Source organism: Artibeus jamaicensis, unplaced genomic scaffold (genome assembly GCF_021234435.1).
Source record: "Artibeus jamaicensis isolate MK-2021 breed Jamaican fruit bat unplaced genomic scaffold, CSHL_Jam_final contig_518, whole genome shotgun sequence".
NCBI lineage: Eukaryota > Metazoa > Chordata > Mammalia > Chiroptera > Phyllostomidae > Artibeus > Artibeus jamaicensis.
Genome location: NW_026521870.1, coordinates 2,994,534 through 3,010,975, shown reverse-complemented (window position 1 = coordinate 3,010,975; position 16,442 = coordinate 2,994,534). Strand labels below are relative to the sequence as shown.

The 16,442-nt window shown below is 38.2% G+C and overlaps 1 protein-coding gene across 3 annotated transcripts in view; it reads left to right on the top strand.

Annotated features, from left to right (window-relative positions):
• Positions 1–16,442, top strand: part of MAGI2 (membrane associated guanylate kinase, WW and PDZ domain containing 2) — a 1,409,833-nt gene that overhangs the window by 1,163,785 nt on the left and 229,606 nt on the right. For all 3 annotated transcript variants that reach the window (XM_053668925.1, XM_053668924.1, XM_053668923.1), the window contains one exon: positions 8,828–9,466. In XM_053668925.1, the coding sequence (XP_053524900.1) occupies positions 8,828–9,466 (639 nt within the window). The remainder of the gene's footprint in view (positions 1–8,827; positions 9,467–16,442) is intronic.

The window sequence follows — 16,442 nt, the reverse complement described above, 5'->3', positions numbered from 1 at the left end:
AAATAATAATGCTGAAATCGAGGAAATAGTCTTGATTTTTTAACAAAAGAAATTATGTTTAGGTATAAGGAAAGACAATGAGAGACACAGAACACTGTAATAGATTCATCAGGGAACCTGAGAAAATAAGACAAAGGGCCACTTATTCCCTTGGGCTTTTATCTCTGGACCTTTCTCATGATGTGAAATAGCTCAGAATAGATAGAGACCCACTCATCTGGATGTTCTAAGTTCCCTGTGCTGCCCCACAGCTGCTGCAACACAGTGCGAACGTGCTCTTGGCTTCCAGACCCCTCCATCCTGAGCCCACTGTACTTCCATTCCAGAAGGATCCAGGATCCTTTCATGAGGCACTAGTCTTTCTTGTTGGGAAACAGTGCATGTGGTTATAAGGATGAGCATAACCGCCCTGTCCAATTTCTGCACTCAAGCTGCCAAATACTTTCATAAAGTTCAGCTGTTTCTTTGCAAATATTTGTAATTGCAGCTATTTATTCTTTCTCGTTCTTAGGACACATTTACTCTCCAATCATTGTTAGTCATTTGTTCAAATTTTCAAGCATGTATTTCTATATGTAGCATTACTATAGTGCTCTGCCACTTACATAACATTTCACAGACATCTCTTTCCTGTAAGGTCGGTAGAACAGATATTGTTATCTCCTTCTTACAGATGAGGAAACTGATGTTGCGTGACCTGCTCAGAGAGCAACCCAAGGAGACCCAGCTTCAATTCCATTTGTCTGTCTGACATGCCACAATCCCTCACTTTGGAAAAGAAATTTTATCAGGAGCAGTTATTTTCAATTTAATTGAAGTGATGGATAGCACACCCCCAAAAGTAAATGTCAAATTTTATTCTGTTTGTGGGTGTTGTAGAAATGTGTAAAAATGAATATTCAATATTATAGTAAAATAGTCTACTGTAATAAAATGATATGTATTAGTATTAAAAACACAAACTAATATAAGCTTCAGATAATAAAATTAAATCAAATCTAATTATCTGGAATGGAAATTTAAAAATAGTCATTTTTCAATGTAGAGTATATATAATTGGTAAGATGGAAACTGTCAGTGAGGATTTAGTTTCTCTTAGCAAAAATCTATATGACTTGGCACAGATAGAAGTTAGAAACACTAAAGGCAGTAAATTTAGCTGTGAAATCTATTCCAGTTTTCCTCTGACTAAATCTCTCTATCCTTTATTCAATAAATCCTGAATCAGTGCTCTCTCAACATATCAATTTATCCTAAATACCTTGAGTTCTCAAAATAGAAATGATTTCCTCTGCGTATTTTTTGGAGAAAACTTGGAACAGATATAAAACCTCCAGAAAGGAATAAGTCTGAGAGAAACCTGTAGTCACAAACATGAGATACAAGCAGCCTGAAGAGAAATAACAGATGTCTTTGAAGATGTAAGGAAAGAAATTATCTAGTCGGGAAGAAGTTATATGTAGTAAAGAAATGCACTTGATGGTGGAGGAATAGCAGAACTCAATTAAAAGGCAAGTAGCAATTTGTAAATTGTGAGCAGTAAAAATACCATATTACTAGAATGGTAACTTACTGGATGGTCAAGACAAAAATAAGTTGGAAAGACTTTTAGCAAAGAGTGTTAAACAGCAGGTCTAAATGTGGAATCATTTGAACTTAATAGAGGAGACTATAGGATGAGAATGAAGTGTGAAGAAAATCATTCTTGTCTGGTCCCAGGTGGTGGTTAAGCAAGGTAGACAGCAAGAGGTGAGAGAGAGGGCTGAAAGGAAGACTGCAGACCTCAGTAACTCAAAGATGTGGAAGCAAGGAAAAGAAGTATAAAAATAAGCCCATTTTTAGCAATGCTTTAAGAGGGCCTTATTTCATCCAAAATGAGGAAATACCCAAGAGGTATCCAATATTAAATTCTGATTTTCATGGCTAAGAAAGAAACCTGTTATCTTAGAACATTTTTCCCATTATAGTCCTGCAGATTTAAACCTCTTGCTCCATCAGCTTCATTCTCCTTCACTTGCTCCTTCCCATAACTGGGGGTCAGGACATTGTGAGACCAGCCCTGTGGAGATGCCCAGCTCATCAGTCACCCCAAATTTAACCAACAGGCTGGAGGCCAGCAGCCCCAGAACCAGCTGGCTTCAATATGGCCTCAAAAATGGCCATACGGGAAACAGGGTAACCTTGCAGGCAACATGGCAATGAAAAGGTCTCCTTGGCTTTCAAAAGAAATGCATCATCTTATTTTAATGGAGAACCTTTCTTTGGTAAAATTAAAAGTTTTCACAAGCATCATCTCATTCTCACAGTAACCCCATGAAAGAGAAAATAGCAGAGATATTTTTAATTCCCATTTTGTAAAAGAATAAATTGAGAGATAGAAAGATCAAATGATTCCTTTCCAATTCTCCCTCCTAAGTAGGCCAGCAGGGTTGGGGCTAGCGCCAATTTTCCTAGTGAGGTTTCTTTTGTGCTCTTAAGCCCAGTCTGTCCCAGGACCTGGCATGGTACCATCAGATGACATACACCAGGTGGCTCATATTTTTATTTCCCAACATGTAAATGACATTCCTACAGCACAGTCTATAAATATCCTCCCCAGTCAGTTCTATCTGAACAAGCAAATGTTTGCTTACATCTCCGCTTACAACAGTTTTGGCATGATGCATGTCTAGGCAGATATAGATATAGATATAGATGTAGATACAGATGTAGATACAGATACAGATATAGATAGATATGTAGATATAGATAGATATATAATTTATCCTCGCTGAAGGACTTTTTTTTCATTGCTTCTAGAAAGAGGGGGAAGAAGAGAAGGAGGGGAGAGAGAGAAGCACCCGTGCAAGAGAGAAGCATTGATTGGCTGTCTCCCGCATGTGCCCTGACCTGAACCTACAACCTTTTGGTTATAGGACGATGCTCTATCCCACTGAACCACACCAGCCTGGGCACATCATATATTTTTGTAGACTGAGCAGTTGAATACTATCAAGTTGTTCGTTTTAACTGTGATAACTGACCCCTCATCTTTTACATTCGGAAATCTGTGTAGCTCCACAAGATATTTTTGTAGGGTCCTTTATCATTCGCTTGCTTGATGACTTGAAAAATTGCTCCAAGTGGAAAATATCCATAAATTATAAAAGTCAGTCTTACTGAGAACCACAAATAGTCCTCATTCTGTTTCTAAATAGCAAGATTACATTAAAACTAAAAAATAATAATAACATTAATGACTATAATTCAAATAACTACTCTTTAGACCTGGCAGGGTTGCTTGAGAGCTTTGAGCATTACTCTTAATTCCTTTCCCCCCATGAATTTCCAGCAGAGGAAAGAATACTTGGGGATTGGGGCATTTGTTAACAGTGATTAAAGTCAGGGAGAACCATACAGGAACATAGCACTTGTTACCCTCCTGCCTTTGACTTGCCCACTGAGAAACTGATACTCATCCTTAACTATGACTATGGTGGGAATATCTTGATGGGACTGTCCTGATTTCATAGAAGGATATAACCAAGGACAGATAATAATTACTGAAATAGCAATCACCCTTTGCATACAGTTTGTAGCTTACAGACCCTTTCACCTGCATGATCTCTCCTATTATTTATCTTAGATCAATGGGGTGCTATTATTGTTGTTCCTCATTACTTCTGAAGCATCTGAGTCATGGAGGACTTCAGTTAGTTTTGAAAGTCACACAGTTAGTGAGTGACAGAGCTGGAAATCAAACCGGAGTTGTTTGACTCCTGGACCCATGTAATGTCTGCTGCACTATGCAGCCACCTACACCTGCTGAAAATGCCAGATGAAGAGTAGATATGAGAAGGAAGATAGTCACTGTGTTAAAAAAAAAAAAAAACTATTCAAATAGGGAAAATGAGATGTACTGCAAACAAAACCCAGATGACCAATAAACTTATGAAAAGCTGCTCACCCTCACTAGCAATCTGGCAGATGAAAATTAAAACTGTGATCACACCCAATAGATTAGCCAAAGTTAAAAGTCTGAGAATGCCAAGTACTGTGTCAGAGGGAAAGCAATGAAAATTCCCATGTTTACCAATGGGAGTAGAAATTGATTTGACCTATTTTGTCAGCCATTGGCCATTATCTAACAAAGGTAGATGCACGTGGCTGATGCCCAGTAGTTCTACACCAGAGTTCATACATCAGAAAAACTCTCCATATGTGCCCAAGGGCCATGGAAAGAGTTATATTTAACCAAAAATTCACAAGAACCCTAGTGTCTGTTAACAGAAGAATGGATAAATATTAATAAATAGTGACAGTCATCCAATAGATACTACATTGAAATGAAAAGTAATGAATTCGAGGTATAGATATCAAAATAGATAATATTGCAAATATATTTTGAGGGAAATTACAGAAGATTAATATGTACATCATTTACAAAACATTTAGAATATGCAAAAATGCATGTTAAGGATATTTTTATTCCCTAAATATTGCTTAGGGATATTATTTATGGGTATCTAGATGTGTTATAAAAATATAAAGTATATGTAGACTTCTGGCCAAGATGGAGGCATAGGTAGACACACTGTGCCTCCTCGCACAACCAATATAAGGACAATAACAATTTAGAAGCAAAAAACAACCAGAACTGACAGAAAATTGAGCTGTATGGAAGTCCAACAACCAAGGAGTTAAAATAGACACATTCATCCAGACCGGTAAATTGGGCGGAGTCAGGTGGCTGGGCTGAGAGGGGTCAAGGCAAAAAAAGCTGGGGCGCCCAAGATAGCAGCAGGCAGACCCTGGCTTGGGCTGGCAACTGGCAGAACCAGTGAGGCAACAAACTGTGGAGGGGCATGGTGTGCAAGGCAGCTGTTGCACTGGGTGGTCCCACATTTGCACGCAGATAAACCAGGCGAAACTGGGGAGTGAGACAGACTGAGCAACCCAGGGCTCCAGTGTGGAGAAATAAAGCCTAAAAGCACCTATTAAAAAACACTTGTGAGGGTTGAGGTGCCGGGAGAGATTCCCAGACTCACAGAAGAGTTCATTGGCGAGATCTACAGGGTCCTAGAACACACACAGGAATCAGTGCCAGAAGGACCTAGTTTGCTTGGGGGAATGGGAGAAAGTGACTGAAATCCTACAGTGAGCACAGCAAGTGCCATTGTTCCCTCTCTGACACCACCCCACGTATAGCGTCACAACCCAGCAAACTGGGCTGACCCTCCTTGATGAACACCTAAAGCTCTGCCCCTCCCGACATAACAGGCACAACCAGCCAAAAAAATATGGCCCAAAATAGAAGAACAGATCAAAGCTCCAGAACAAATAGAACTAAGCAATGAACAGATAGCCAACCTATCAGATGCACAGTTCAAAGCACTTGTGATCAGGATGCTCACAGAATTGGTTGAATTTGATCGCAAATTAAATGAAAAAATTAAGGCTACACTAAGTGAAATAACAGAAAATGTATAGGGAACCAATAGTGATGGGAAGGAAAATGGGACTCAGCTCAATGGAGTGGACCAAAAGGAAGAAAGAAACAACCAAACAGAAAAGAATGAAGAAACAAACATTCAAAAAAATGAGGAGAGGCTTAGGAACTTCCAGGACATCTTTAAACATCCAACATCCAAATCACAGGGGTACCAGAAGGAGAAGAGGAAGAGCAACAAGTGAAAAAGTTATTGGAGCAAATAATAAAGAACTTCCCCAATCTGGCAAAGGCAATAGAATTCCAGGAAGTCCAGGAAGCCCAGAGATTCCCCAAGAAGTTGGACCGAAGGAGTAACACAATAAGGCACATCATAATTACATTACCCAAGATCAAAATGAAGGAGAGAATCCTAGAAGCAGCAAGAGATAAGGAGACAGGTACCTACAAAGGCGTTCCCATCAGACTGTCAGCTGATTTCTCAAAAGAGACTTTACAGGCAAGAAGGGGCTGGAAAGAAGTATTCCAAGTCATGAATTCCAAAGACCTACATCTAAGATTGCTCTATACAGCAAAACTTTCATTTAGAATGGAAGGGCAGATAAAATGCTTCTCAGATAAGTTCAAGTTAAATAAGGAGTTCATGATCACCAAGCCCTTATTATATGAAATGTTAAAGGGACTTATCTAAGAAAAAGATGATAACAAACATGTACAGTAAAATGACAGCAAACTCACAATTATTAACAACCACATCTAAAAAAAAAAACCAAAAACAAACTAAGCAAAGAACTAGAACAGGAACAGAACCACACAAATGGAGACACATGGAGGGTTAGTAAAAGGGGAGTAGGAGAAGGAGAAGGAGGAAGAGGCACAGAGAATAAGTAGTATAGACGGTAGGTAGATAATAGACAGGGAGAGGGCAAGAATAGTATAGGAAATATAGAATCTAAAGAATTTATGACACATGGACATGAACTAAAGGGGGGAATGTGGGTGGGAGAAAGCATGCAGGGTGGAGGGGAATGGAGGGAGGAAAATGGGACAACTGTAATAGCATAACCAATAAAAAATATTTTTAAAAAATTAAAAAATAAAGTACATGTAAATAACAAGCCTCAATTGAAGGACAATGGTTACCTTTGCAAAGAGCAGGAAGGGAATACAAGTGGGAGAGGGCTACTACCCAGGGCTCTTCAACTGATCTGAGCAGTGTTCTAATCATTAAGCTAGATGGTAGGGAGATCATACACAGGTATTTACAGTTCTTTCAACTTTTTACTGTGTAAAATAAATAACTTTAAAAATAGAAGAAGCAGCCCTGGCTGGTGTAGCTCAGTGGATTGAGCGCAAGCCTCCAAACCACACAATCGCAGTTTAATTCCCAGTCAGGACACATGCCTAGGTTGCAGGCCAGTTCCCAGCAGGGGACTCACGAGAGGCAACCATACATGGATATTTCTCTCCTTCTCTCCTTCTTTTCCCCTTTAAAGATAAATAAATAAAATCTTTTTAAAAATAGAAGAGGCAACACAAGAAGGAAAATAAGCTGGCTGGATCAGTCACTTCTTTGGGATGACCAGAACCAGTTGAAAATGATTCCCAACATTCCCCACCTTCCCCAGTCTACTGAGGACTCATAGTACAGGTTGTCCACCTCAGTTTAGTCCTGAGTCCTAGTCCAGTGTCCCAGCCATTACACCTGCACCCTTTCTGATGATAAACGTAATTGAAGACTGAAGTTGCATGTGATCAATCCCATAGTCTGTAACGTTTTCTACAATCAGACCTAACCTGGATCCCTGAAAATGTTCATTTAACTTTTCTGTCACCTTATCTTTAGGGTTTTTAAGCAATTCTCTAGCATTTGGAAAGAGTGTTAACCAAGACTCTATTGTTGAGGACATTTTACTCAGTAGTGATAAATTTTAGTGACATTATTCATAGATATATTTTAAGTGCACTTAGTAGAGAAATAATAACAGACACCCAAGAAGAGCCAGAAAAGTATTTAACTCTGATAGTTCAATTCTGTTTTTTATTTTTGGAGTTTGCAATTTTGGTGGACAAAGTCCCTAGCCATTTACACTAACCATTTCAGAATGGTCCTGACAAATTGATGTCTGTGAAGTAACTTACTTGACAATCTGTGAAAACATGTCTTCATTTCACACATACTCCTCAGCATAGTAAGGCACAATATCAATTTGCAAGTTCAATTCTCAAACATTATGGCTTTTGGGAATAGAATATTAATCCCTGGGAGAAAAGTTCTCCAAAAATAAAATTGTTATTCAGACATTATTGAATTTTTAAAACAACATATTTTCCTGCATTCTAAGGAAGAAATACTACTTCTCTGAATATATTTTGTAATGAATAATTTGCATCCAGGGCATTTTTAATATCATAAAGTTTACTATTAACCAGTGGACTTTTGTAGCTGATAATTCATTGAGGAGGACAAATGCCTTTTTTGAAAAGACCTACAGAAATTTCAACTTGTGTAAGATGAGAAGATGAGTCTGTGGAAGCTCTAGGTTTGAAAGCGAGTCCCAAATCTCCTCTTTCTTATTTTAGCAATAATAACATTAATAATATTCCACATTTTTTGAGCACTCACCATGTGTCAGGCACTGTACCAAGCACTTCTGCATTGTCTCATTTTATCCTCACAATCACTTTACAGGTGAGGGACTCATGGCTCAAGCAGGTAAGTCATTTGCCCAATATAACATATCTGCTAAGTAGTTGAGCCAGGATATTGTCCCAGATCCCTACTCCTAATAACTCTGCTCTTGACCTTTATATGTGGATACTTGGAACTTTTATAAGTATACCTTGTGGTAGACAAAATATATATTTGATATTATATATATATTATTCATATATAAATGGGCAAAATATTTTCCTCTTCTATGAAAAAAAGAAAAAAGGCAATTGATTCAGACAAGTGATACCAAAAATAAAACCATGTACTGGGGCTCCAAACTTTTTATCTAAAACTTTTGACCACCACATGTCAATGGTTTGAAAATTTTATTAACTGAAAATGGAAATGAAGATGAAGAACAAACATAGAATAGGGGCTTTTTTGAGGTACAAATTCTTCTAAAGTTTTATGTCTGACCATTTATTTCTGAATAAGGAGTCGTTTCTGAACTTTGAAGATAACCATATAGCATTTTTTCAGTATTTGATCAGTATATTTGTTGGCAGACCTGTTGTAACTTTGAATTGCCTATAGTAAATTTAAATATTATTCTAACTTATTTCCTCACTGCTTCCTGAGAAACAGAGCACCACTTCACTGGTCTTATAAATAATTCCATTTCTCTATGTTAATGTTAATTGAACTTACCTCACATTGTCAATCTCTTTCTTTTTTCTCCATAGGTGACGTCATTGTCTACATTAATGAAGTTTGTGTCCTTGGACATACTCATGCAGATGTGGTCAAACTTTTCCAGTCTGTTCCTATTGGCCAGAGTGTCAGCCTGGTATTGTGTCGTGGCTACCCTTTACCCTTTGATCCTGAAGATCCTGCTAACAGCATGGTGCCACCCCTTGCAATAATGGAGAGACCACCTCCAGTGATGGTCAATGGAAGACATAACTATGAAACATATTTGGAATACATTTCTCGGACCTCACAGTCAGCTCCAGATATAACAGATCGGCCACCCCATTCTTTGCACTCAATGCCAGCAGACGGCCAGCTAGATGGCACGTATCCACCACCTGTCCACGATGACAATGTGTCTATGGCTTCGTCTGGGGCCACCCAAGCTGAACTTATGACCTTAACCATTGTGAAAGGTGCCCAGGGCTTTGGCTTCACTATTGCTGACAGTCCTACAGGACAGCGGGTGAAACAAATACTTGACATTCAAGGATGCCCTGGCCTGTGTGAAGGCGACCTCATCGTGGAGGTCAACCAGCAGAATGTGCAGAACCTGAGCCATACAGAAGTGGTGGATATACTGAAGGACTGTCCCATTGGAAGCGAGACTTCCTTGATTATCCATCGAGGAGGTAAGACAAAGCTGGCTCGGCAATTAAATGTGTAGGTAAAATAGTAGGACCTTTACAATAATGTTGCAAAAATGGAAGTTCCTCTGGGGTTGAATGAAGTCATACTTTAAAAAATAAAGGTAAAAGGGTAAGAGAAAAACATGAGCCCAGGAAGCTGTGTTTTTTTTTTAATTTTGAGAATATATCTTTGCCTATTTTATATGAAACACAACAAAAATAGTGCTTTCAGTTTTACAAACTTATATTGTTATGAAGTTAGAGGTTAAACATTGAATAACCAAGTATGAGTGGGTTATAGTTCAAAAGTTAATGTGTCAGTTGTAGAAACCTCCAACTGGTTTCCCATTGACTTGATTTCTAAAAACCTGATTTTTCCAGGAGAATCAATGCTCTGGTTTGTGCTTAGGATTCCAGGCTAGTACACGAAAGCTGGTTCAAGCCCTTACAAGCCCGGTGTAGTCTTGATAATCCTCATAAAGATCACTGGGAGCTGTGTCACCATAGAAAAATCTCCCAGAGTTGTGAACAGGGTTGCTTACAACCCTTCTTCTACTACTGCAGGACTGCTCCAGCAATAATTATTACACGTAGTACCTTCCAGGACCTGAGAAGAAAGTTACAGAACAGGGTTCGGGCTAAAGTTCTGGGCTGCACATTCTGGGTGACATGTGGAGGTGGAGCAGTGAGGAGTGTGATAGGAGCTCTGAACTCTAAATGTTTTTCCTCTTTTGCCTTCTCTGTGGGGAAGAGGTGGGAGTAAACATGTCTGTACTATGTGCTCTTGATTACCCATGAAACAAGGGAGAGAAAGGAGGCATGGGCCAAAGAGAGAGAGAGAGAGGATACTTGAGAACAGTGTAAGACCTGGCTTTCCACTTAACCAGGTGTCTCATCTGTTATATTGGGATACTGCTACCTAACCTGATGGTCATGTTTTTCGTGTCGGATGGCCCACAATAGGTGATCGTTAAATTTCTGTTGAGTCTAAATTAGCACTGAAGCTGCAACAGGGATAGGTCAGAAGGAGCAGCACTACGAGGAACTGGTGCATGAAGAACACACATGTGGCAAACATATGTGATTGCCTATTCAAAGCACTAAAACAGCATGAAAGCTCTGTCAGTTTGAAACGCGAATGAAGTAGTGCAAGCTGAAAGAAGGGCCCTTTATGATTCTTTGGCCCTGTCTGCTCGTGTTTCCCCTTCAAGGAATCACTTACGTTGTTGCCTCCTCATGTGAAAAGGGACACACTATCCTAAGCATGTGTATGGTGGGCAACACCTTACAAAGTATTATGTTCCTGTATTTAAAAAAGAAAATAATATAGTAGCAAAAACAATCCTAAATCTTAAATTTTACCTTCTTAAGGCATTGTTACAAGATAGCTCTTGAAACTTGATAATTAAATATTGACAGTGTATTTTTTAATTTCTCTCATTGCTTATTTAAGATTAAAACTAACATTCTTAATTACATAAGCCATATCTTTATAATGTGCAATTGAAAATCAAATTGTAACAGGTTCTTGAAATTAAAATATATAACTGAAATTCACTCTACAGTAATCACTGTGTGATTCATAGAAACATGTTTGGACATGTGTATAATGACTTTTCTAAAGGCATGGAGAGCAGAAGAAGTGTTTTGAAGTTATTTTTATATGTGTTTATTACATATGACATATTATTATGTAATACAGATTTATATTTTTGCCATCGTTGCCTTTTCTGAAAACACGCATTGTGTACCTGCTGTCAGCTAGACTGACTGCCTTATTTATCTCCCCACTCCCCCCACATTTAACCCTCAAATATTAATTTTGTTTGCATGTTGTTTATGTTTGGGAATGAGGAATTGTTTTTTTTTATTTTGTGTCTAGTGTAGAACTGCAGAATGTAGTATACTGTGGTGCTTAAAATACTTCTAGTCAAAAAAATCTCTTGTTGCCCCAAATTCTCACAATTTGCACTGATCTCTCTGAAATTAATAGAAATTAACACCATGATCATGTGATGAAATTCACTTTGATTCTCTTAGTAGAGCTAATCATAAATGCTTATGGCCTCATTCAGATAAGTATAGATCTTCAAGAGCAGGTTCATTGGCCTGGGTCCTGGCAACATAATCACAGTTGTTTGTTTGTTTGTTTGTTTGTAATCATTTACTAAGATGCTTTTATTTAAAAAGAAATAATGTATATGATTTAATACATTATTTTTAATACAGTATTTTTGAGCAAATAGTGTCAGAAGGTATATATTGGAAGTAATTCTCTCCTGTACCAGACTTTCAGTTCTTTCTGAGAGGGTAACATGTTTTCCATATACATGCAGAAATTTTGCACTCCTAACTAACATACTTGAATATATGTAGTATATTAAATATATATGAGGTAATTTTGTACATAGATGTGTCTTGCTCTGAAATCTTGGTTATTAAGATGTATTTTATTTTTTAACACACACCATTGTGATACAATTTATATATCCTAAAATTCACCAATTGTAAGTATATACTACAGCAAGTTTTGCAAAAATGATGTAGTTGCATAACAATCACCATAATCCTCAGAATATACATCTCCCCAAATTCCCTTAGTCCAAGATCATCAGTAGTATGCTTTCTGAATAATTTTGCTTTTGTACAAATTTTCTTACAAATGGAATCATACAGTATTTAGTCTTTTACTTAGTATGACACTAAGTCATACTCCCATGTTGGTGCACTTACTGCTAGTTTATTTCTTTTTGCTGCTGAGTAGTATTCTATTGTATGGATATACCACTTTTTGAAATCCATTAACCAGTGGATGGACTTCAGTTGTGTTCAGTTTTGGGTATTTATAAATGATGTTGCTATGCACATTGGATAGTAGTATTTGTGCACATACATCTTCATTTTTTCTGGGTAGATACCTGGAAGTGGTACTCTAGGTTACATGAAAAGTGTATTTTAAATTGTTAAGAAATTTCCAGAATGTTTTCCAAAATGACTGTAACTTTTTAACACATCCACTAGCAATGTATGAGATTTCCAATTTCTGCCCATTGTTGTCCACACTTGGTATCAACAATCTTTGAAAATATTCATTTTAGTGGGCTTAAGTGATACTTCTAGTGGTTTTAATCTATATTTCTCTAATCTTTTTATGTGTTTATTAGTATTCATATATCTTCTTTGGTGACATGCCTACTCAATATTTGGCCCATTTGTATATTTATTGGGGTGTTTAATGAAATTATCAAAATTCTTTATATATTTTGAGTACAAGTCTTTAAAAAAATTTATGACTTGCAAATATTTTCTGTTGGTCTGCAGCTTGTCTTTTCATTTTCTCTTCTTTTTTTATTTCTTAATTTTCAATTACAGTTGACATACAATATTATATTAGTTTCTGGTGTATACCCTAGTGATTAGATATTATATAACTTACTATGTGATCATCCTGATAAAACTTATACCCATCTGACACCATACAGAGTTATTACAATATTATGGACTCTTTTCCCTATGCTGTGTTTTTTATCCTCATGACTCTCTGTAACTACTAATTTGTACTTCTTAATCACTTCACCTTTATCACCCATCCTCCAGCCCCCTCCCATCTGGCAAACATAAAAACGTTCTCTGAGTCCATGTCCATGAGTCTGTTTCTGTCTGCTTTTTCATTTATTTTGTTTTTTTAGAATCAATTGTTGATGGATATGTATTTATTGTCATTTTATTGTTCATATTTTTATGTTTATTTTTTTTCATTTCTTCTTAAAGAAGACCCTTGAACTTTTCATGTAATAGTGATTTGGTGATGATGAACTACTTTAACTTTTTCTTGTCTGGAAGTTCTTCATATGTCCTTCAATTTTATTTTTATTTTATTTTATTTTTATTTTATTTACTTATTTTTAGAGAGCAGGAAAGGGAAGGAGAAAGAGAGGGAGAGAAACATCAATGTGTGGTTGCCTCTCTCATGCCCCCTACTGGCGGCCTGACTTGTCCTGCAACCGAGACATGTGCCCTGCCCAGGAACCAGTGACCCTTTGGTTTTCAGGCCAGCACTCAATCTACTGAGCCACATAAGCCAGGGCTGTCCTTCAATTTTAAGTAATAGCTTTGCTGGGCAGAATGATCTCGGTTGTAGGTCCTTGCTTTTCATCATTTTGAGTATTTCTTGCCAATCCCTTCTAGCCTGCAAAGTTTCTATTGAGAAGCAGCAGACAGTCCTATGGGAGCTCCCTAGTAGGTAACTAACTGCTTTTCTCTTGCTGCTTTTAAGATTCTCTCTCTCTTTGTCCTTAACATTTGGCGTTTTAACATTATGCCAACATTATAATGTGTCTTTGTGTGGGCCTCTTTGAGTTCATCTTGTTTGGAACTCTGTATTTCCTGGACTTACAGTCCAGGTCTATTTCCTTCACCAGGTTAGGGGAGTTTTTTGTCATTATTTTCTCAAATAGGTTTTCAACTTCTTGGTCTCTCTCTTCTTCTTTGGGCACGCCCATGAATGCCAATGTTGGTATGCTTGATGTTGTTCCAGAGACTCCTTACACTATCCTCATTTTTTTGGATTCTTTTTACTTTGAGTTGTTCTGATTGAGTGTTTTTCACTTCCTCATATCCCAAGTCACTGATTATATTCTCAGCTTCGCCTATTCTACTGTTGATTCCCTGTAAAGTAGTCTTCATTTCCGTTAAGTATCCTTCATTTATGACTGGTTCTTTCTTTTATGGTTTCCATGTTTTATTTCATGCTGTGGAAGTTCTCATTAATTTTATCTATTCCTTCCTTGAATTCATTGAGCATCCTTGTAACCAATGTTTTGAACCTTGCATCCAGTAGATTGCTTGTCTCCATTTTGTTTAGTTCTTTTTTCTGAAGATTTGATCTGTTCTTTCATTTGGGCCATGTTTCTTTGTCTCCTCATTTTGGCAGCCTCCTGGGTTTATGTCTGGGTGTTAGGTAGAGCCGTTATGTTTTTCAGGCTTGGTAGAGTGGCCTAATGTAGAAGATGGCACAGCCTCATCATTTACCTGAGCTAGGCACTCCAGGTGCACTCTCTACCCACCACCATGTGGGCTGCGTACACCCTCTTGTCATAGTCAAACCTTGACTGCTATAAGCACATGGGTGGGCAGTATTTACCCCCAGGTCAATTGGCTTCAAGGACTGGCTGGGAACACCATGGAGGATTGGTTGTGCTGAGTCATACCCTACAGAGCAGGACTTACTTCAGTGGAGTGCTGCTACCCACTGTGTCCACCCATTGAGTGTGTCGCTTGTGGAGGTGGTTGGGTGGTGCTTTGACATGCTCTGAAGTTGTCCACTACTGACTCTGAAGCCTGCTAAGAAGGGCAGGCCATGATCAGCCACCACCTATGTTTTCCCTGAGGCCTCCCGGCATGAACTACAAAGCAATCTGCAGCTGGCTGCTACTTGTGTTGAGCTTGGAGGTGACCAGGATAGGTCAAGCTGTAAACCAAGGCAGGCTGCTCCTAGTGCCAGGCCTGGGGCCACTTAGCAAGAGATATGATGTATGCCAAAGCCAGATGCTGCTGGTTTAAGAGATTTTAGTGAAGTCTGAAGCTGAGCCAAGACAGGTTATTTGTATAGAAAAGCAACCAGAAACAGCTTTCATAGGCCAGATGGTTGGCAGGCAGGGTCCCAGGGAATCACTAGGGCTGGGTGAACAGTGATAACCAGGTTGATGGAAACTCAGCTATGATGCCCACCTGCTGACTCTGTTGGTGGGAGTGGCAGTGCTCAGAAAAGGAATGGCACATGCCAGCACTCTTTGTCTGGAAGAAAGTTGCCCTACAGCTCTTTGTCCTGAGGTCGGACAATTCAATTTCTCCCCATGTATCCCTGGTGCTGCCCCCATGCTGGAGCTCAGAGTGAGTTCGAGTAAGTCTGTGCATGGGCCCTTTAAGAGGAACATCTGGGACTCCAGAAGCTCCCCATCATACTCAGCCACAATCCCCACTGGTTTTTACAGCCAGAAGTTAAAAGGACTTCTCTTTCTGGCATTGGAATGCTACGCTGGGGTCCTGTATGGGGCTTGGACCTCTCACTTCTCAGGGGGGACCTCCACAGGCAAGTTATCACTCCTGATTTTTATTGACTACATGTGGATATAGCACCAGCCTATTCCCCATCTCTGCCTCCTATTAGTTTCGGTGTGGCTGGTTCTTTATATCTTTAGTTGTAGGACTTCTCCTCAGCTAGATATCAGGTGGTTCTGAATTATGGTTGTTCTATAGTTTAGCTGTAATTTTGATGGGGTTGTGGGAGAATGCAAGTACCACATTTACTTATGCAGCCTTCTTGACCAGAATTCTAGATTCTCTTGTTATTATCTTACTGTTACCTTTTGAGGCAAAGTTTTAAATTTTAATGAAGTCTAATTTACCTTCTTTGCATGTAGCTGGATGGAATCTGTTTTCTTATATTTAATTTTTAAACATGTTTGGGGAGAGATTTTTTGTAGTTTCTGCCTTTTATGTCAGGATAATACTGGTCTCCTAAAATGTATTGAAAAGTAGTCCCTCTCCCTCTATTTTCTGAAAGGGTTTGTGTAGAATTAATATTATTTTTTCTTAAAACTTTGATAGAATTCACCAGTGAAGCCATCTAGTCTACGCTTTTATTTGTAGAAAGATTTTTAGTCACTGATAAAATTTCTTTCCTTTACTTACATGTATTCCAAGTTTCTATTTCTTCTTGAGTTGTTTTTGGTAATTTATGTATTTTTAGGAATTTTTCAATTTATCCAAGTCGTGAAATTTGTTAGCATAATCTTTTTAGCAAATTGTTTATATCCTCTTTTAAGAACCAACTCTTTGAATCATTGATTTTTGGTTTTCTATTTCAATATTTTCCCCATTGATCTTTAGAATTTTCTCTCATCTACTTACCTTATGTTCGATTTACTTTTCTGTTCACCTGAGGCAGAAGCTCATATTAATGATTCTAAGTCTTTCT